At 43.1% G+C, this 22,789-nt stretch overlaps 1 protein-coding gene across 1 annotated transcript; it reads right to left on the bottom strand.

The window, feature by feature from the left end:
• Window positions 1–1,079: 1,079 nt before the first annotated feature.
• LOC117608073 (uncharacterized) lies at window positions 1,080–22,265 on the bottom strand. The gene is made up of 4 exons (XM_034332619.2): window positions 22,126–22,265; window positions 21,920–21,998; window positions 20,862–21,059; window positions 1,080–4,421 (listed from the first exon to the last, which is right to left on the bottom strand). The coding sequence occupies exon 4, from the start codon at window positions 4,387–4,389 to the stop codon at window positions 2,539–2,541; it is 1,851 nt and encodes a 616-aa protein (XP_034188510.1). The 5' UTR covers window positions 4,390–4,421; window positions 20,862–21,059; window positions 21,920–21,998; window positions 22,126–22,265; the 3' UTR covers window positions 1,080–2,538.
• Window positions 22,266–22,789: the final 524 nt, after the last annotated feature.

The following is a 22,789-nucleotide window of genomic DNA, read 5'->3' as shown; positions in this document are numbered from 1 at the left end:
TTCGATGAAATTATTATTCGTAGCTCGAAACCGACGATTCTCGATCGTCTCGAATCGCTGGTCGGAGGTTTACCGTGGCGAATCGAATATTTAACTTTCGAACTTTCCCCGGGAGGAGGGCATCGCGTCGGGAGACTTTAATCAGCGGGAATTCGATATTCCATTAAAATTTCTAGACGCGTTGCGTTTCGAGGAGCCGCTCCACGACGGCGAAACTTACACACTGAGGCGAGTTTTCCGTGCTTCGTACCCGCGAGTTCGTGTAATGATTCCTCGTTTCGTTGACGCGTGACATTCGCAGACGACGTAGCCATAAGTAAGGGAGAATTTCAGTAGGCGAATTCGGGGGTACGATCGCTTCCGGTGATGTTTCGTGATGGATACGTAACGCATCTTATTCTTGACGCGTATCGAGTATATTTCGTTTCTTTTCTCAGTTTTCGTATTCAAAACGTAACATCTTTTCTTCAAACTTAACATCATAAATTAATAAATAAATATATATATATGTATATTTATATATATATATATACAGTGAGTGTAAAAAGTGTTTGGATAAAGTTTAATATAGAATACCTGATTTAAAATTGGACCAAATGATTGGAGGTTCTTTGAGAAGTTATATAAATTAATTTACTAAGATATGTGCTTTTGTTGTTTTAAAAAATTACAATTTGTTGAAATCGTTAAAAAATCACTACTTTTTATCTAAGAACATAATAATGATTAAATAATATTCTAATTCTTTTTAAACAAATTATTCCAATTTAATTTAATTTCAATATTAATATTTTTAATTTAAATTTCAAAAACACATCTTTAGATGAAAAGTCGCGACTTTTTATCTAAAAATATAACTATAATTTTAAATTATACAAATGATTAAATAATATTCTAATTCTTTTTAAACAAATTATTCAAATTTAATTTAATTTCAATATTAATATTTTAAATTTAAATTTCAAAAACACATCTTTAGATGAAAAGTCGCGACTTTTTATCTAAAAATATAACTATAATTTTAAATTATACAAATGATTAAATAATATTCTAATTCTTTCTAAACAAATTATTCCAATTTAATTTAATTTCAATATTAATATTTTAAATTTAAATTTCAAAAACACATGTTTAGATGAAAAGTCTTACACATTTTTAGATGAAATTTTAATTACTTGTAATTTCTAAGTGCATTGACCGATCTCGATGAAATTTTCATTATAGGCTCACATAAAAAAGATGAAAAATTATCCTCCACTATTTCACGCTTTCAACAAATTATAATTTTTTAAACCGACAAAAGCACATATCTTAGTATAATTACTATAAATTCTCAAGAAACCTCAAGTGATTTAGTCGAATTTTAAACGAGGTATTCTTTCTTAAACGGTGTCCAAACACCTTTTACGCTCACTGTACATGTACGCTTACGTTTGTATAAACGCGTAATCTCGTCCTTAAATATACTCAGTGTCGTAGTGTGTCCCTAAGAGTAAAGGTCGCGCCTATTATTGCTTCAATTTACAACGATCCTGAAGACGGTTCTCTTCTGTCGACGTCGACAAGCAGACAAAGTAAAAACAGAAGAAAAGAAGAGGGACCGTCTAATTACGAATCCTAACGTGTCTTTTGCTCCCTTCAGGTGTGTACCAATGTGTCCGGCGTGTTTAACAAGAGAGAAAAAAAAGAAAAAGGTAGAAACGCGTGAACCACGTATTTTCCATTCCCTCCTTTCAGCTCGTTTCTCGTAGAAATCATTGCTCGAGGTAGCCAAAGCGTTTCGCAAAAATCTTCAAGATCCTTCAGCCTACCTAAACGCGGACTTTCCCGAAGTAGAAACGAAAAGGAAAGAGGAGATACCTGGACAAAGACGCGATAATTGTAGGTGTACTGGGAGAGACAGATGGAGAGGGATGTTAGAAATTGAGGGATAGAGGGAAATGGGAAGAGTAATCTTGGGATGCTGGCAGTGTAGGAGGGTTTAAACGGACTAACGAGACGCTGCTTTGATTTGATTTGTCACTACGTTTAAACGCGAAATGAACACCGCCTGCCTTGAAACACGGCGCGCAGCATTTGCACTGAACCAACGGAATCCGACGCAATCCGTGAAAATAAATACGTTCCTCGAGCCTGGCCGGCTAGAACCGGCAACGGTTTACGCGCCGTACCCTGAATTTACATTCCGAATCAGATTGCGTTCCCTCAGCGAAAATGCATTCTGCTTCTCCAGCGTCGCAACTATCTCGGAAGACATTTCATTTTCAACTCTGTCCACCGGTTGATCCTGGCTTCCTCCGCCATTCACCGCGTGGACGATAACCACTGTTCTGTGTACCGTCACGATTCGAATCTACGAATCTAAAACTGTTCAAAGCCAGTGATTCTAGCAGACCGTACAATGGACGACGGTTCGTCGATACTTTCGGTAACCGAAGGATTACCGTACCACGTGTCGGCGTTAGAAGATCCCGAACCCTATCGAGGGTACGGGCATCTATTGGGAAAGAATCTTGATGGAAAATTGAGTTCGACGGTTCAAACGAACACGACGTGAGGCTTCTGCGGAAGCGGTGGCTCGTACTCGTAATCGTACTCGTAGTCGTAACCGTAGTCCAGACGGTTCGATCTGGGCGCAGTCGGTGTCTGCATTCGATAAAGCGACAGCACTTCCGGTTGTTCGTCGCGGAGATCGGTCACGTCGGCCACCGCGTACACACCCTCTTCCGTTTGCCTGGCATACGGTTCCGTGGCTCCTTCCCGTCGATTGGTCCTAACGTGCCTAGGTGTTTCGTAAATGTTCGTGTCTTGCGACTGAGGGCTACGTTGTCCGGCCTTTCCTCGAGGTGTGTCGTAAGACGTGTCCTCGTTCCTGGCCAACAGTCTTCTGCTGTACGACTCGGCGTTCTTGTCCAGCTCGTCGTTGTTCCTTCCCACGTAGACGAGAAACTCCGGTCGGTTGGGCGCGGCGTACGCCAGACGTTTCTTCCTCTTTGATCGTGTCAGATGAGCTATCACCGCCAGGATGGTCGCCGTCGCGGCTAGACAACCGGCAGCCGACAACGACAGATAGAGTGGGCTCAGTCGGCAACGCAAAGAACCCTCCGACAGAGCGATCAACGCTTTGCCGGAGAATTCCTCGTCGGTACAGATAATATCGCGGCTATCTAACTCCAGTCTCGACTCGTTCCGTCGTTCTTCCGCCCTGATAACGTTCCACAGCCAATGCACCGAGCAATTGCAGACCAGGGGATTGCCGCCTACGCGAAGGGACGACAAACCGTCAACTGGGAATTGGGTGGGTTGCAGGGTCGACAGGCTGCAACGACGCAGCGAGACCCATTTCAGATATCTCGCGCTGTAAAGAACCCTGGCTGGTAGCTCCTTTAACCCTCGATTACCGTCCAACGAGATTCGTTCAAGATTCACATTGTCGGCGAACGCTCTGGCGTGAACGCTAACGATCGTACAGTCGTTTAACTCGAGGCTCCTTAACTCGAACAGATTACGGAATCCTACGGGGCCCAGGTTGCCGAGAGGATTCCGACTTAGGATCAGGTTCGATAGAACGTTTAGCCTTGCCAACGCGGACGTGGGCACGGAGGTTAGGTTGTTGCCGGACAGATCCAGGTGCAGCAGGTCCGGTAGACGATCGAACGCGTCGTCAGCGATATTCCTGATAACGTTGTTCGCGAGATCTAACGAGACTAACGACGGCAATGACGGCAACGAATCCCTGTCCAACTCCTGTATCAGATTGTCCGAGAGATCAACCTTCTCCAGACTGGGCGCCAACGCCAAGTTCGCGGTTGGTATTTCCAATAGCGAGTTCCTCTTCAAGATCAACGTACGAATCTTGTGTAGGTTCTTCAACAGTCCTTCCGGCAAGCTAGTGATCGAGTTGTCGCAGAGATTTAGTATCTCCAATTCGCTGGTACTCTTGAATGCTTGCTCGTCCATATCGGAAATATTATTGCTCGATAGATTCAACTCCTTCAACGAGTCCAATCCTTGCAACGAATTCTTTGCTAATGCCCTCACGGCGTTATTGCTTACGTTCAACGTGATCAGCCCCTTTTGGAAGACGAAATTGTCCGAACCGAGAGTGTGAATTGCGTTCGAGGTTAGATCAAGTGTCTCCAGGTTACCGTAGAACCCGAACGATAGGTGAATATTCCCGACACGATTGTTCGACAGATCCAAGTGTTTGATTTCCGGATTCAGCTGGATCGGAACGACCTCGAGTCCCGCGTAAGCGCAGGACGCTCGCAAACTTTCGTCGTCGCAACGACATTGGGTCGGGCAAAGACCGTTTGCCATCACTGACATCGCGACGGCCATCGCTATCGCGATTGGCAACGTCGTCGTCGACGGTCCACGTGATGCCATTCCATATGAACCCCTCCTCGACTGGAACTGCCCTGTAACAGCATACAGATACCATTTAATACTGCTCCTTACATGTACCTGCTTCCTACAATGTTACAGACTACGCAGGTGGAATTAATTCTGGACAATTTGAATAAAAATATTCTTTATTCTGCTATGATAAATTGATACTTAATATTTTCACATGATTTCGTTTGTAAATGTTTGAAAATTTTTATTTAAAAGAATCTAAACTGTGTTGTTATTGATGTGAAATAGCCAATCACAGGATGAAAGGATTTTTTTCTACCTCCTTTGATGTGTTGAAATTGTATATTAAATTTATTGTATATTAAAAGTATAATATACGCCCTAAAATTAGAAAACAATTTGAATACGAAATTTTAGTAAAAATTTAAAAGTGTCCAGAATTAATTCCACTAATGCACATCAGCTTTCTGGTATATTTTAAAAACATAAAGTCTAACATGATTTCAAAGTTTTTCAAGTTACCCTTTTCAATTTCCAACAACCCAATAATTTGAACTTTAACCATCGGGTACGTCTCGTTAAATTTTTACCCATCCGTTTCGATCTCACCGTCTATAGACACATCTATCAATAATATCAAGCTAATCCGACAACGAATTGTTTATTTGACGTCCAATTCGTGATTTATCGAACGATTGCGCAGATGCGACGAATTCTCTGGTTATAAATAAAAGTGATAAATAGAGGATTTCGTGTAACTGATGGTACACTCGCAATCGAAACGATAATAAAATGAAAATGATAGAAAATTATAATTGGGAGTCTCTCCATGGTCCGCCGTGCTATGGTTCACTCGAACGTCCATCAAAGCATTTTCCTGAACTATCGGAAACAAACCACGTTATATACATACGTGTTATCTAGCACCTTTTATAAAATGCACCGAACAACATGTCATTGGTCCAATGCCAGAAGGCCGTGACACGTTACAGTAGACGACAGGAGGCGAAGCAAACCCAACCCCTAAGTCCGCAAAAGTTTCAAGTTACCCGACCACTCAACTTTTCTATAGCCACCGCTGTTTCCTATAATACTTTTCTACTTTTCCTCCACGCGTACGGATAAAGGCGTTTTCCTGCTTATGTTTCAACCATACTCGGTTAACTTCAACCACCCCCAAGCTATAGGAAGCGGTGCCGTTCGGTCGAGCGGCCGCTTTAATATTGAATAGAAACCTATAACCTTTAATGGTCGCGTATAAGTTGGACACTTAAAATAACTTTTTCTTTTTTCCCTCCTCCACCATTGGCCGAGACTACGGACGGCATCGGGAACCTTCTTCCCTCCGATCGGCCAACGATCGTTGTAATTATGTAAACGATACGTACCTGGCGTAAGGTAACCGGACGAAACAGTTTCGCGAAATAAAAACGTCGACCGGCAAAGGAAGCTTTGTAAAGCTATCTAAACCCGCGAAAGCGTAACCACCCTTCACGTTCCAACGGTTTTGCTGCACAAACTCCGATGCAGCCATCGGGGTTTATTTACGGACACCTGGCGCCGTTCAATTCTGCGTTCAGATTTTGCCACCGAGCCAGAGGATGCATCCGGCAGCCAACACTGCACTTTCTGTGTCAAACTTTCTTACCCTTTTTGGTTTTTTCTCTCCGCGGGAGAGGAAGGAACAACGATATAATCGGGGGGGAATAGTTTGAAAAGCGAATCGTGCGCGGCTTGTTGCCGCACTCGAAAATTAACAGACCGATAAAAAGCTTTATTCCAACGTGGTATTTGTTGCAACGGCACACTGGGAATTCGCTCGAGTTCGTTCGATCGAGCGTGCCTTTTTTTTTACGTCGTCTCACAGGAATGAAATAATTTCAATTTCGTAACCAGTCTTCTGGCGGTGGTGCACGAACTGCAGAAATTACTTTATGGCGGGGGCCATAAAGGGCCCGCACGAAGGTCGTGCAACCTGGTAGTATACAGAGCTCTGGACAGAGCTTTACGGAGACGAAAAATAATTTCACATTAATATGTTTTGAATGACTAAGGCGATTCAGCCCTTTTTCATTAGTACTTTTTCGCTGAACAACCTAATCACTGCCGATTTTAGCAATATTGGCGCCCATTAAAACATATATATAAGTATAGGTAGAAAAACGCGTCAGGGAAGATGTAGACATAAATGCCGCAGCATATATAGCATATATGTAATATTACATATGAGATGTAGATAGAGAGAAGAGACTACTATACTAGGGATACCGGGCTGAGGCGCCCCCTATAGATCTAGCGCCCTCGACGATTACCCCCTCCCCAACGCCGGTACTAAACCTAACCTAACCTAACCTAACCAAACCTTTTTCTATTTAATCAAAACTAAAAGAAAGCTCCCGCTGTTGATCGAACGGGTTAAAGGTTGTACCGTGTAATCCGCGCAGGAGCCTAGCTTTCGTGCGGGCCCTTTATGGCCCAACCATAAACTCCCATAAAGTAATTTGTGCAATTCGAGGCCCATCCTTCTAGCAAGCGTTCCAGAACCATTGGACGTTCCTTGGAAAATGCTCGTCTCGGTAAGTGCTGGCGGTGGCCGGTAATTTTTCACGTCCCTTTTTCTGCGTTTTGCCCCGCTGGAATAACGAATGGCGCTGATCTCGGTGTCGTGTATAATGCACAGATTTACAGCATTCCTCTATCCGACAGAGCTACGCGCCCCTAGCCTCTTCGCGAGAAAAAAAGAAATACAGAGGGACATTAACATCCAAGGCATGTAATATCTCGTGGACGGCAGGTCGAACGTTATTTTCTCCGAGAAATCGGTCCTCCTATGTTTTTCCATTTCTTTTCACCCTTACCCGGTTTCTGACGAGTCTGAAGTAGACGTCGGATTTTAGGGTGGAAGACGAGCCAGGATACGAAAGTCGCGAAGAAGAGGGTGAAATAGGAGGATCAAGGGAATCGTGATTACCTACGAAATTCGGGGGGGTTTCTGGGCATCGCTATAAGCGACATCAGCCTGATAAACAACACTTGTCTACGAGCAGAGAACGATAAGGGCGAAAGGGCGGTCGTATTAGCCGAAACGATCGCCGGCAGGGAAAATATTTGTGTTAGATGCTTCCGTGAAATTAGGTCGGTATTACATGGCTTTCACCGAGACACTGAAGCTTGTTTATTGCCTTTTATTGCTTGATTCGATTACCTTCCAACTATCCTTTGCTTCGTGCTATTCTTATATCAAATATCTCCCGGTTCAGATTGTCTCCGATAGAATTGCGGCGCAAGAAGCCCAGAATCTTAAATAATCTATATACAATAAAAAATATTTACTTATTATTAAGATTTAATATTTATAGGTACTATAGTCACAGAGAAAGGTAACTTAATTGGTAACTTTTTTATATTTATATAATAAAAAAAGAAGAAAATTATCTTCTTATAATTTAAATTATAGCATAATTTATAAATTTTTAAAAGAATATCAAGGAAGAAATTTTAAATTTTAGTAAAATGAATTTTAATTATCAGCCTGAAATTGTTTCTACGTTATAAGATTAATTTTGATTGGATCGCGAAAATTCGTCGAAACTAACCCACGTTTTCCAGCTTCTAGCGAAGTTTTATAAGCCATTCTAAGCAATCCGATGTTTGCCTAAAGTTATACCGAATTATGTCGTGCGAACTCGACAACTGTAACAGCCAAGTTTCACACGTGCTAGGTCGGTGCGGTGGCAATCTGTTCGTTTTGTAAAACTAGCTACCGAGGTGATTTATCTTTGACGAACGGAGATTACCGCGATTAAACGTAGCGTTTATCTTCGTTCCGGCAAAAAAGATGATTAAACACGACTCCGGATTTCGGGGATAGAAAAACTAATCGGTGTCTAAATCGTACTCGGGTATTACGGGATAATCTATCGATTAAATAAAAATTAATGATATTTGTTCGATGGAAATTTCCCTCGTTCCAAGTTTGAACAGCATTGTAATGAAACAATTAAACCGTCGCTCGGTGAGCTCTTTCCAAAGGGTTGATTTTCAATGTCCAATCGATGGATTAAAGATCGATGAACGGATAATAAGCTGCGGATATCGTCAAAGCGAATACGTTCGAATACGCCCCCATTTCCCGTCTGTTTTGTTACATTTCATTGTTCCTCTTCCAGTCTGGTGACACTGGTATTACACATAAATTATTCGCTCGTCTCTGTCGGCTGGTGGTTCGCGATATCCCGAGATTTTCTCTGCCCCGACGTTTAACGATGAAAGAGAAAATAAATAATAAAACGACGGAGATTTTCTTATCTGGCACGGATGACGAAATTTGTCCCGGGCATGCATAATACATGCGGAAATGGCATCGAACGAGGTTGACTAGGCCGTTTCTGACTTCTTGTCTATAATGGAATCTGCACGGGCCTGGCCAATTTCGGGGATGGTATAAAGCAAAGAAACCCGTGGGTAACGTATAACAGGCCAAGTCATTCAATTTACAGGATCCCCTTTTCCGTTTCCAACTCATCTCGTTTCAGCCCCGACGGCTCCGAAACTGAACTGAAGATGAGCCAAACTCCTACCAGACTTGGCTAACCACGAACGGTGCACCCTTTTAGCGATGGCTACGATCTACACGTGTATACTTCCACTAGGGAACGGGGGGAAAAACAGCGATACAAGGGAAAGAGGAATTCTGAAAATCTTCGTTTCTACAGAATTAACATCCCGTTTGGTTATGACATCGCGTTTCAATCAACTCGGACAAGTGAAAAGCAATCTGACAGATTCATCAAGAGAGAATTAAATGAATTTAAATCATCCATTGTAGTTTTACAGACGAGGGCAAAAATAAGTGGACACTGTTCAAAATAGAATATCACGGTTAAAATTGGACGGTTTGAAAAGCTATACAAATTAATTCACTAAAATATGTATTTTCATCGGTTTAAAAAATTACAATTTGTTGAAATCAATTCAACTTTTTTATGCGAGTCTATAATGAAAATTTAAAATATGTCCTACGTAGATTCAAATAAGTTATGTGTATGCTGAAAATTTCATCGAGATTGGTCAACGCATTTAAAAGTTATAAATAATGAAAAGTCGTGATTTATTTTTGCCATTTATTTTTTCCCCCGACTGTAATTCAACTTTACCATTCGATTATCCCCTTCCCAGTTATATCACAAATTATTCATCATCGCGTATAATTCTAATTATTAACCCTTGAACAGCGGAGCCTGAATTGAAACTGGGGCTCTCTCCATGGTCCGCCGTCCGAGAGTTAACTATTACACCGCTCTGCTATTTTTTGTTCGCTGTTCCTCACGGTCTCTCTAATTAATTATTCATTAGTTTCTTCAATGATAACAGGAAATAACGAGATCTCTGGCAATTGGCCGGATTTCATGCAATTTCTGTGGATAAATAAGTTTCCACCACTAGAGATCGTTCTAATTTTCGCGGGTAACGATCTGAATTCGTACGAGATCTCTGGTTATCGTCTCTTCAAATGGCATTGAATGCGCTTTCAACGAACTAATGCGTTCGTGTTCGTGTGTACGTTAAGGTAAAAGTCATTAAGCAAAATTTTTGGCGGAACGAGAGCGATAATCCTTAACTCGCTTCATTTTCTTGCACCGGCAAAAGAAAGGTCGTTAAGCGGAATTTAACTCGAATGTCGGATCATCGAAACACTCGTGTACGCGAGATTTATTTCCACGGTTAACGGCTCGTAAACCGTTGATAAACACGATAGTTACTTTTCCGAAAATGAAAATTTATACTTTATAGACCTGTAAAAGTATTCTTCTCAGATTCACGGAGAAAGAATATTCTCCATTGGAGCAGCGATACGGTACCTAATTATTATCCCATAATAGCAATACAATGCAAATGAATACACCCTCTGTATGAATTGAAAACAGTTTCCCGGTATCGCGTAGCCGTTCGAGTCGAAAGTATTCAGCGTTGCTTATCGCTGAAGGTGGTCGAATATGCATGAACCGTACGTTTCGCGCACACGTAACCGAACAAACGAACGAACAACGCGGTATTGTAAATGCCGCTGCAATTGGCCCAGATATCGCGCATACGTTAACAGATTAAACGTTAATATCCGTGGACGGTGGAACCGGGATTTTCCGGCAGTTTCGCGATGAAACCGTCGCGAATTCGCGGAGCAAATCGCAGGCTATTGAAACGTTCATTCACTTAGCTGCATTTCCCAATAGGAGCCAATAATTTTGGCTCCTTACACGGCTCTATTATACGCACGTTTTCAACGAAAGGACCGAATCGATCAACAACCGGTTAACAGACGGGAAATCAGAAAATCGGTGGAGGAGGTTGCGCTTTAATCGGACGCTTCGTTCGTCTTAATGAATAGTCGACGACTCGGTCGGCCGGTTGGCTGAACGACACGCTCGTCGGGAATAAATTACAGGTTCGTAGCGATGGAAGTGGACCCTTTAACGCGAAGCGCCCCTACTTTAATTTATGCATTTCTTGACCCGCGCCGACGGACCCGGGATTCCTACCTGTTGGTCCCTGCCCGTTCTACCACCTGTTCGAAAGGTATCCAACTGGTAGAAAAAGGTGTAGGTATTTAGATTTTTCGAAAGGCAGCTGCAACGATTTCGAAATCCACCCCGTCTCGTTAAACAGTGGAGCCGAAGGGTGTTCGAGAGCGAACGCCTTCGAATTTAACGGCGTTTAACGAACCGAACGGTCGTTAATTTACCAGTCAACGACCGGTCGTGGGAAGGGCAATCTTTCGGAAGGGAACAGGGAGGACGGATGGAATTTCTTCGCCCGAGGGACAGATGTCCCGATCCGTATCGATATAATCGAAAAAGGGATCGTCCGCAGGCGGGTGTCGATAATGAACGCTCTCTCGGATCGAAGGTTATTAGGCGAAAGGGGTGTGTTCGACGATGGGAACGGGCGTCATGAAATTTTCATAAAACGATCAACAGGCTGGGGAAGAAACGGCGGCAAAAATCTTCTGTTTAGCCGCGGCCGACTTCGAGGCCATTGGGTTCGAGAGGTTGCCGGCGGCTGGCCAGAAAATTATGCAAATCGCGAAGGAGATTCGAAGCCCTGGAAGCGGCGCGCGAAATTGGAAGCTAGATAAGGCTTGCCAACGATCTGGATGGGAAAAATGGGGGGACGTCGATGTACGGCGAACTAACTTACACGCAGGCACACAGATAAAATTGCGAGGAAACGATCTGGCTACCGTCCGGTTCGTGTTTCCAGAAGGGGATGACGACGCCACTCGATCGGTCATCGAGCATCTCGAAACGATTTTACCGCGACGTCGGACGGGGGAATGGAGCGTGCGTCCGTCTCGATAAAATATTGCCGCGCGATATCGGTGGAAAGAGATGATCGCGTAAAATCAGAGGGTGAGACGAAGAAGGGTCCGGGCGAAGAAAAGGGACCTGGGTGGAGACCCGATGCGAGGAACGAGGAGAAAGCAAGGGAGAACCGTGTGCTCTCGCTACGAGAGGGTAGAAACGAGTGGGGAAAAAGCCCTGTGCAATTGCGATCCGGACAAATATCCGGAGCCGAGACGAACGGCAAGCGAACAAAGAGAAAAGAGAGAAGGACTGAAAGCAGAGAAATTGTTCGGGTTACTGCGAAACGAAACGAAACGAAACGAAACGAAACGGAACGCTTTTCTCGCTCTCCTCTCTTTCTTCTATATATATATGCAGCAGTCGATAAACCGCGCCTGCGTAGCTCAAACACACAGAGCTCACCCCCGTGAGAGAGAGAGAGGCACCCTCCCCCGTACGAGCTAACAGGGGGTGCTTCCTGCACGCATACCTACGTTCCGCGTTCCCGCGCAGGGGTGTGGATTAAAGATATTAAAGATACCGAGAGTCCACGTTCGTCCTCTTTCTAGCTGATGCCGATTGTCGTACGACCACCGTACACCCGGTGCATCGGTCACACCCTATGCTTTTCATACGGCGCCATATCATTTTTATTGTTAGTACCCGAGTGCCTCTTTCAGTGCCCTCTACTCTTCTCTCGCATCCCTTTTATCTCCTTTTCTTTTCCATGTTTTCCTATCTAATGAATATTAATCAATGACCGTACCATAGAGGAATCGTTTCATCGACGAATGAATATTTACGCTGCTACTTCTTCCTCCTCTTTTCTCTTTTTCAAACTTTAATTTGCCCACAAATGGCGCGATATGGTACGAGGCTAACTCGCGGGACTTATGAGTAAAGACTTATGGGACTTGGTCGAGTTTTTTAGTTTTCATATCTTGATTTCATTCAATCAATGTGGGGTTCGAGTTATTCAGGAATAGAGAGAATATTTGGAAAATATCGTATATGGAAATCTACCATACCGTATGTATAAAATAAAACTATGAAACAAGAAATATGGCACCCCCTTTTTATCCACACAATGCCACGACACAAAACTATTTCGGAATAACACTTACGATACAGAAATTTCAAGCTAAACGCGTATCAAAAACGCCTACATAAACGATTCGCCAATATTCTCAATGCAGATTAATTGGCTCTTCGTTGCAGCAAACAATGAATCAACCATTAGTGCTGTCTATTAGTAGATATCCATTGTTTGTTTGAACAAAGAGCGAGGCATTTTGCGTTAGAAATATCGATGGAACGTTTATGTAGTAATTTTGACCAAACTTCAAGCTTTAAATCGATGTTACACTCGCTTCCCTCATCAAATCGGGCTTCCCTAGGGAAAATCGCGATCGAGGCGTCGGATTCTTTTTTCTATTAATCATTCGTTTGTATTAAAAAATACCTTGAAAACCTCTACACCGCTGGATAGATCACGAAAAATCGAGGTGAAAAGTTCTGTAGCATTTTTCGATGGGATCAGTAGTTTAGCCACATTTCGTTGTTGAAAATTCAGAAATAGACCAATCAGCGCGCAGCTTGAGTGGCAAGACTCTCGGCGCATGCGCATGCGCGACGATCAGCGGCGCGATTCGTCCGCGGCAGAGGAGGCTACTCCCACTCCGCGGGTCTTGCCACTCAAGCTGCGCGCTGATTGGTCAATTTTTCAATCTTCAACAACGAAATGTGGCTAAACTACTGATCCTATCGAAAAATGCTACAGAACTTTTCTCTTCGATTTTTCGTGATCTATCCAACGGTGTATATGTTTTCAGGATATTTTTTAACACCCTATAGATTCATCGAGAAGGAAAATCTAATCGACGCTTAGTGACATCCTGTTGCATCCAGAGAGCGGAAAAGGAACCGCGCGTAAATTCGGTTCGCGTGGTAACACGCGTTCGGGGCACGTCTTTCCGGTCCGCGTCCGTGTCTGGTGTAATCCGCGGCGCGTGTCATCGTACGCGCGTTCAAGACGCTCGGAATCGATATTCCATGGTACACGCTGAATAAATCGACTTTTCCTGTTCCGTGATTTTCAGCTGTTTGTTATAGACGGTTGATGGCGTGGAATTATGTCGTTGAATTATTTAGCAACGCGTTTCGATCGAAACTGCGATCCTCGAAGGCCGAAGGAAAATGAAAAACGATGCCAGGCCGTTACATTACCAACGTAATCAACCTGGCAGAAGACTAATTAACATTGCATTAACAACCTGGTGACCAGCGTGTCCCATGGAAATTTTCTTTTTTAAATATGACTTCGTTTTTGAACAACGCGTGTTATCCGCCCCGTAGGAACTAGAATTTATCGGTTCATCGTCCGCTCATTTTTGTCTGTATCGTCCCCGGCAAGGGGAGTTTAATGACCCCTAATTTTACGCCGGATGATTTATTTTACGACTCGCATGTTAATTGGTCGGTGATTTTTGTCTCTACTCGATAAGCCAACTTTTTATCGACGATAAAACAGAGGAACGTTTACACGCGTGACGGGGTTGATTTACAACCGGGAGGATAAAAGTGTTCCTTCGAAGAACAAGAAAATTATGATGGAAGAAATTGAGATATAGGGAACTATGCAGATGTTGAGGAATAAAGAGAAATAGAAAAATATCGTAACAAACTTTGAAGCGATCATTTCTTTACAGAAAAGTATAATATTATACAGTGGGTCATCAAATTGTTAGAGCCACTAGCATAAATTGATGATTTTACATAAAAACCGAGTTAAACAGAGTTTTTATTATTTTTATATGACCTATTGATACTTGTAAAATTATGATACACGGTTGAAAAAAGTGAAAATTTTTGACTAGCTTAGAAATTCTTCGGACCTCAACCCCATCGAAAATTTGTGGAAATATTTATTATTAGTAATAAATGTTAATTGATTGAACGTTTGATAGAAGTATAGGCTAGAAATAAGCTAAAGTGAACTAGAGCGAGATTCTCTCCAGAACCAACCCTTTTTCGACCATTTCCGGTTAGGCCGGAAGTGAGAAAAAGAAATGTCGGCCATTCGTTGAGATTTTGATCAACTAAACACAATACGATAACTCTTACCTTTCGATAACGTTCCTCTGTTTCATCGTCGATAAAAAGTTAGCTTATCGAGTAGAAACAAAAATCACCGACCAATTAACATGCGAGTTGTAAAATAAATTTTGGCCTGTACAAAAGTGACAGAAAGTCTAAATGCTGTAGCCCCGTTCTCAAGATTTTCAATTTTAGATACGGGTTGGCTAATAAAGCAATCAAACTGAATTGCTTAAAATGCATAGAAAAGAATTGAGGCAGCAATTGCAGCAAAACTAACGAAATACTAACACACATGTGTAAATATAATCTTTTAAATGTATTTGTTTATTTTTATAAGTATTTTTTTGTATTATTGATTAAAAGTTAAAATTCCAGCTTTATTTCTACAGAAATAAATATGGCTCTAATAATTTAATCTCCCACTGTATATAATTTTCTAATCGTTTCACTGATTTCAAACTTGGCAAACTTGGTAAAATCCTTTTTATAGGAATAATTTCATTACTCTTTGCGCGTACGTTTATTAAAGCCTTAATCATCGCTGTGATAAGAGAAGTTGAAAACTCCAGAAAATCTTTCGGGATTTCGTCTCGGAACTAGCAACAACAAACTTTCCCCCTCGCTTCCCTACACCAGTTTGTTTCCTGTCTTTCGAGAACTTCCTGTCTCTCCCTTTCACCACCTTTTTACCTGTTTCCATACGAAGCAGGGAACACCTCCCATCTGCCAGTCAGGATGCAGTGGATCCGATTACAGGTGTATTTTGTGGGATGTTCGATCAGTTTGCGGTTACGGGAAACCGGAGATTAAACGCGTCGTTTCTTCCTCTTTTAAATGTTCCCTCGACGAACATTGTAAACATAGTTGTTCGGGGTTGTCGAATATCGTTGATCCTTATCAAATAATTAATACTTCCTGAACGTTATCAGCGCTCTTGAAAGTAGATAAATGCCCATCGGTTTTAACAGGACATTAATCGTTTCGCTCTGCTTTCGAAGTGCGCCTCTTAATTCTTTATAACGTTCCATTAAACGCGAATTTATAGTTCAAAGAACGTAGTATTATATGATAAAAATGAAACTTGGTTATATAAATATGTTTAGTTAGATCAGATGAATTTCATAGAGGAATGAAACTATTACAATAATCAAATTTCTTGGATAATTGATAGAAAAAATCAACCGATTTTTATCAAGATTTAAATCAAATTTGATGGATCAAACTATTCCTCTTTGATCCTTTATATCACTAGTAACATGATTTACAGTTCACCTAGTATATAACTCCTATTATTCTCTATCGGTTCGAATTTATTTCCAATAATTCGTTGAATCCAACAATTGATGTCACGTAAAATTGATACTCCCGTAATTGGTCACCTCTCTGTAACCATTTTTTTCCTCTCCATCTAACGATTTAAATAAATAACTAAAAATTAGTCTTAAAGGAACAGCGAACGATTAATCAGCGAGACCGCGAGACGCGGGATTCGAAGTTGTTGGGGGCTGGTTTTATTAGCCATTTACAACGTACACGTTCCCGTGGGATTCTTTCCGATTCCTTTGTTCGATTCCACAATGTTGTTCGTCGTGTGGTAAGTAATCGCATTGTTCCACGGGAATACGTGGAGGCACGGCCGTTGTTGTGGTCCCGAGTCAATTAATGGTGCAGTTGTTCGAGACAAAAGAAATCTTTCTCAAGTGGATCACCCGAACCGTGACCTACCACCTAGGGGGCTGTAAACAAAGCCAGTCGGCAAACAAAGTTGGTAACAAAGGCAAACACGATATCCGCCCTTCGGCTGAGTCGTGTATAAAGTTGAAGTGCAAGGTACAAGTTCAACCCCTACCCCCTTCTGCCGCCACCCTGAACCCTATCTTGAAACTTAAATCGCGGCACATCACCGCGAAAAGTGGCTGCGAACTGCCGTAACGGTTAACGTACGTGTATATAACGTTTTATACGGCAAGTTGGCCGATAAATCTTCCCTTATCGAGGCTCGCGGGGCTGGATGTCTGTGTGCGAGCTCGCTGGTGCACGCGAATTCGACGACGGGCCACACGTGCGCGAACCAACGAAACAGAGAAATCTGTTACGCGGCGGCAACGGATCTCACCCCCAACACCGACGTGGAAATAATTTCAATTATGAAGTCGTTCGTTGTTCGGTTTTCTCGCGATAAAGAACGTCGCCGATGGCTAGAGGGAACAGCGACAGCGTACAACAGGTAGCGTTACGATTCTCCTCCATTGAGGATTATACAGGGTGTTTTTTCAAAGAGATAAGATTAATAGTTGTAGAAATAATTTGTATTCTTGTCACGCATCGAGAGAAGATCCTTACTTTTTTCCTCGTTACTCTTCCGAACACACGTAGTAGTCGATCGTCTTTGGCTTATTTCTAGAATCGAATATTTGTGCCAGTGGACGAAAATACACGTGGAACCGTGTGTACGGGAGTTGGAAGCGAGGATTTTCGAGCATCATCGATGTACCCTGCATCTCCAGTCTTCCTTCTCCCTTTGGATCGGATCGGTGAAGTCAGGAAGGATGGACTTTAAAAGAAACGAGGAGACAGCTGCAGCCACCTCGAAGAAACGATTCGACGCGGGGATAAAGCGGTTAGGCCCCTATCCATCCTCCACTATTTTCATCCTTCTCTTCTATTTCACCTTCTCTCATCTCTGTCTCTTGCTTTTTCTCCGTACGAACGGAGGGAGATGTGTATCTCTGAAAATAGGATTGGTGCGGCACGCATTGTGCCGAGGACACGGTCGCCTCTCCACCTCCGTTTCACCCTCCTCTATATCCTTGTATTTATAGCCCTCGGCTTTTCCACCGGAGCTTCGCGCCCTACGACCGCTTAATTCGACCGCTCGCAAGAATACAATCTCGAGAGGAGAGAGAGAGAGAGAGAGAGTGGCATCAATAGCCACAAGCAAATGCCTTCCGACGAGGCGGAGACCAAGGGAGGACCAGGTGGACTTCCATTTACTACTTACACCCTGAAAACTTTCCTCTTTTCATTGGGCTACTTCAGAGGAGAAGGAATAATTGACTATCCCCCTGTTGCCATTTCTCAAGTGGAAAAGATACTCCATTACAGGTTTTTTTGTTATTACATGAAGTAAGGTAGATACATCTTACTTAAAATTTACCCTACTTTCCTGCCTCGTCATTGAAATCCATCGCTGATCCGTGATAGCGATGGTTGGGAAATTTTATAAAGCGTGTCACTCGTGGTCTGGTCATTTATATGGAGGCACTTGAACTCGAGTGCATGGAGAATAATGATATTCAGATATTTCCTCATTGTGGTTATGTTGAAAGATTGAAATGATCAAAATAGAGTGGATTTTGAAAAGACCCATTGAAATTGAGTCAATTATTTTTATATTATTGAACGTATCCATTGATGTGCTCGGCACAATAAACGGTATACAGATATTCTTTTGACAGTTCGTTTGAATACTGCTGCTGCTGCTGTATTAATGTACCCTTAGAATCCTTAAGAAAAATATCAAGCATCGATCTTCTTTCCATTCGCGTTCGAACGTAAATATGCGAGGATTTATACCGTGGAAGCCAATTTACTGTACATGGTAATGGATTCAATTCGTGACTTTTCATCAACCCTTTCCCTAGGAAAAGTGAATGTATTCTTAGCTCTACAAAGAAGACTTTAGTTCTTTAATTAATTTCTATCCAGTTCTTCAACAATGTTTCACCGTACACGCATTTACAACGCTTAACGTCCTCGTTTCCTCTATCTTTCGTCAGCTCCGTTCCTCTTCCTCTTTTTGTTCTATTTTATCGCTAGCTCGCGGTAGCTGCGAAAAATTCCTCGGTCGGACATAAACTGTCCCGGCTGCGCTTTTATCCCGCCACCTTTTTTAAGCCTTTTTGCGCTCGCATTTGTGGCCCATTTTCACAAGCCACGGATTTTAATACAATCGCTCGGGGGAATACCTTTTCTCCAGCCAGGAGGAAACTAATCAGAGAGCAGGGTGCACGAGCGGGTGCGTTCATCCGTGTCGCACCAGGTGCGTTGCGATTTACAGAGAGCGTTGGAAGTCGATCGAGGACGGGCATAGAAAAAGTAGCCGACCGTAGGACCCACGGTCCCCTCGGTTATTAAAATTTCTCACGAGTATCTCGGTGTTCCCTCTCTATTCCCATTCATCCTTCCCTCCGTCGAGCGACGATGAAACGATAAAAACCGGAGGAGCAAACGCGACGGCCTACCGATAATCATACTTTCCTCCCTTTTCTTCTCGCTTTTCTCTTGTTAAGAACTCCGAGCAACTCTTCTGTCTCGTCGCGAGATCGTTCCTCGAGCAATCGCATCGGTCATTATATTTAGACGTCGACTTTAATTATGTATCTTTAAAACCGCTGGTCGTTAGAGACCGCGAGTATTTGAATTTTTAATTAGAAATATCTGGATAAAAAACAGTTTCGAATCCTCCTTGGAGAGTTCTCTTCCCCCGGGATCCCATCCGTCCCCGGCGGCGGTCCCAGGGAGACTGACGATGTGTCAGAGGAGGCCTCGTATATATAGGCCTGTGGCGGACCGCTACTTGCAGGTAAATGCTTACGCGGGAAAATTTGAATTCGCGGTAAAATTGATCAAGCCGAAACGATGCCAAGCGTTCAGCAAACGTTATCAACTAATTAATTACACGAAATATATTACAACCGCGTCTCTAATGGAGTAAATAATCCATAGTACGCCTCCGAAAGAATATTTAGGGCTTCGAATGGAAACAATACGATGTACGCGTTAAAGAAGATCAGTCGAGAGAAGAGCGACGAGCAAACGTTTGTCGCGATATTAAACGCGATTCGCAAGATCGATTCGCAATCCGCTTCGCAGGGTGCACACGTCGCACATTATTAATCGGACATTTCAAGGAGAGCAGAGAAGTGTTTGTCTACCGACGAGTGGACGTGCGCATGATTTATGAACTTCACCGATACTACTTAGGGCGTTAGCGTATCGCCGTCGCGTTCAACGATTCCTTGCAACGAATCAAAATTTCATACTACAAGGGGTTGCATTCCGTCTCGTACTTAATACCACCGCCCCGATATTAAGTCCGTGTTAATAATAGAGGAGCGTTTTAGGGTGATTTCACGTCGGCTGGAAAAATAGTAATATCGCAACGAACGGGGTAAGGGTGCATTTCATTAAAACCGGTCTCACCCTCTGAGTAAGACTTATCGGGATTAGAAGTATTCCACCCTTTGCCGCATCGATATCAGGAAATTCAGTAGGAAATTCGAGCCACCGCTCTACTTCCAAAATATACGTTTCTCTGGCGACGATCGGTGATTTAATATATTTAACGGTCAGGCAAACTCGTCGGCTGTTATCCACGCTCAACGATAAACCACTGAACCGTGGCCCCTATTGTGCTCGCGGATTTTTACGAAATCGTATTAAGCTTTGTGCTCAATAATTCTCGTATTGAGAATAGCTATGGTTACAGAGATGCCGATAGAACGGACCGGACGGTTCAATCGAACGCGGTATTGATATCCGAGCCTTCATCTTTAATTAGATCTATCGGAAAATACGTTTTCTAAGGAATACTCGTCCGAGTCTTTATCTTCGTTTCCTCTACTAAAATGAATTTTATGCAGTTTATGAATAGTTGACGAGGATGCGTGGTATATAGAGTGTAATTATTAACCCTTTAACGGTTTAACGCGTCTGGTAGATGCGAGTGACGATACGGGGTAGTATATCCCGTGCGTGGAATATACCGCACAAAGTCTGCTCGTTAAACAAAAGGCAACGCGAGTCAATTCCTTGTAACGATTATAGCGAATATTGTAGGTGAAAGAAAATATACGCGTCGGTTCGACCGTACTTATTGTCGGTCGCTTTTGGCACGCTTTCAAAGGGTTAATTATATTAGGCAGAACATAATGTACCGTCGCTGTGAAAGAAACAGGCAATTCTTTCCATAAGAGCTTCAGGTACAGCTGACTTGCCGGACGTCTGTGACTCATTGTTAGCGTTGAACGTGCGAAAAAGGTGTTGACGTGTACTTACACCGACAGACGTGGAGTTTCAGTACGTTTCCCCGGAGTTGTGCACATCGACCTGGTCCACCGTCGATTTCGCACACACGGCACACGTCCTACGGCTCCCTGATCCCCGGCTCCGGCTCCGGCTCCGGTTGTCCAACAGTTCAATGAACGCCGATCAACTGGCACGCGTACAGTTTCATCCGGGCCACGGTGAGACAGTCTAAAACGAACCGAACTGGATAGATCTACCTCAGAATCACTGTTCCTTCCTAACCACGTGACTACCGATTGGGAACACTTGAAATTTACGCGAGACACCGGTACAGTTACGACCCGTTCCGTTCGCGTACACGAGCAGACTGGCCGTCGAAAACGCCTCCGAAGAGGATCGGGGCACCGTTCTTCCGTAGCACGCGACGATCGCGTACGAACTTCGTCGAAATAGACGACCGAATGGAAAAGTTAAGCACGTACTTTGCCGCGGCGAGTGAAACTAAAACAAAGGACGGGTGAAGCGACGCCGGGATAAGAGGGTGAGACGGGGGATGAGACAGATTAGCGGAAAGGGTGAAGGAAAGACAGAGATAGAAAGAGAAAGAGAGAGAGAGAGAGAGAAAGAGAAAGAGAGAGAAAGAAGGAGGAGAGGACGAAAGACCGCGGTTTCTCCCTGAGATTTCGAGCTGCACTGCAAACAGGAACAGTCAGTCCTCACTGAATCGGAGTTTCGCTACGTACTCGCGGCTGAGGGACTTCGGGATCTGCGCAGTTGCTCACTCACCACCACCATTTCCACCACCACCGCCACCACCATCACCACCGCCGTCACTACCATCATCCCGTCAACCCCAAACCTCCATGGCTCCTCTCGACTCCAACCCTAACATGCAGCCTAGGCAGCGCCCCAACTACGACCGACGAAACCTCCAAGCCACGCGCGAACGCCAGATTATTCTTACTTACTGAAAATTACTTTCAACAAAGTTAGTCCTGAGATTGTATCTACGTGCATGGAGGCGTGTATGCATACCTGGCTATGGTAATATGCGAGATAAATACGGTAATTATTTCGAGTCAACTAACCTTGACGTAGATGTAGATTTCGATGTGGATGTGATGCATTAGGGAAGCACGGTAGTGCAGTTGATTGCATCTATCGGACCTGTAAAATTAAATAATTACATGTTAGTATATTCATTGAAAAATGTTAGAAAGGTTTTCTTAATGAGAGAATACAGGTACCTACATACGGTATGTTGTTAATTTTATAAAAGAATGGCAAGCTGTACCTTTGTGTGTAATTAACTACAGATTCACGACCACCATCAGTATGCGATGTCAGGAATGTTTTGAGTCCACTGCTGGGAATACTATGTATGTCTTTTACGCCTTGTTAAGAGCATTATGGTCAAAGGCAGTTTGTGGCTTCCTTTACAAGAATAGGGTGGCCAACAACCTGCGGTCAAGTAAAATATTTAATTTCTACTTGGTAATTCAATTAATTCTGTGTGAGCATTCGTTGAATGTACCTCTTGTACGTTATATTAGAAAACGATGATTCAAAGGGAGACGGATAAAAAGGGGTAGTTCTTCCTGTGTTTCCTATGCGGCGAACGGAAACGCAAAGGGTATCTCCACGCTTCGGATACAACGATGAATAGCCGGTGGAAAGCGGCGGTGAATAAAGAAAATGGAACAATCGAATTGTGTTGGAATTTTATACAACTAAAAATCCGTCGAAAAGAAAAGAGAGAAAATCTTGTCCGAAGTCACGCTTTCCTAAAGTTCATTGCTCCGTACATGTTGTCTCCGCACAGTCCGGGGAACATTGGCGGTTTGCCAAAGTCATTCTCACATAATTTCAGGAGGATATAAGCGCCAAAAAATACACCAGACTTACGACTGTAATTCCGTCATAAATCTATAATCAGAAGAATAATCGTCGTGGAGGTT

This window comes from Osmia lignaria, chromosome 3 (genome assembly GCF_051020975.1).
Source record: "Osmia lignaria lignaria isolate PbOS001 chromosome 3, iyOsmLign1, whole genome shotgun sequence".
NCBI lineage: Eukaryota > Metazoa > Arthropoda > Insecta > Hymenoptera > Megachilidae > Osmia > Osmia lignaria.
Note: the sequence above shows the minus strand (reverse complement) of the source record. Positions and strands in the feature narration are given on the sequence as shown.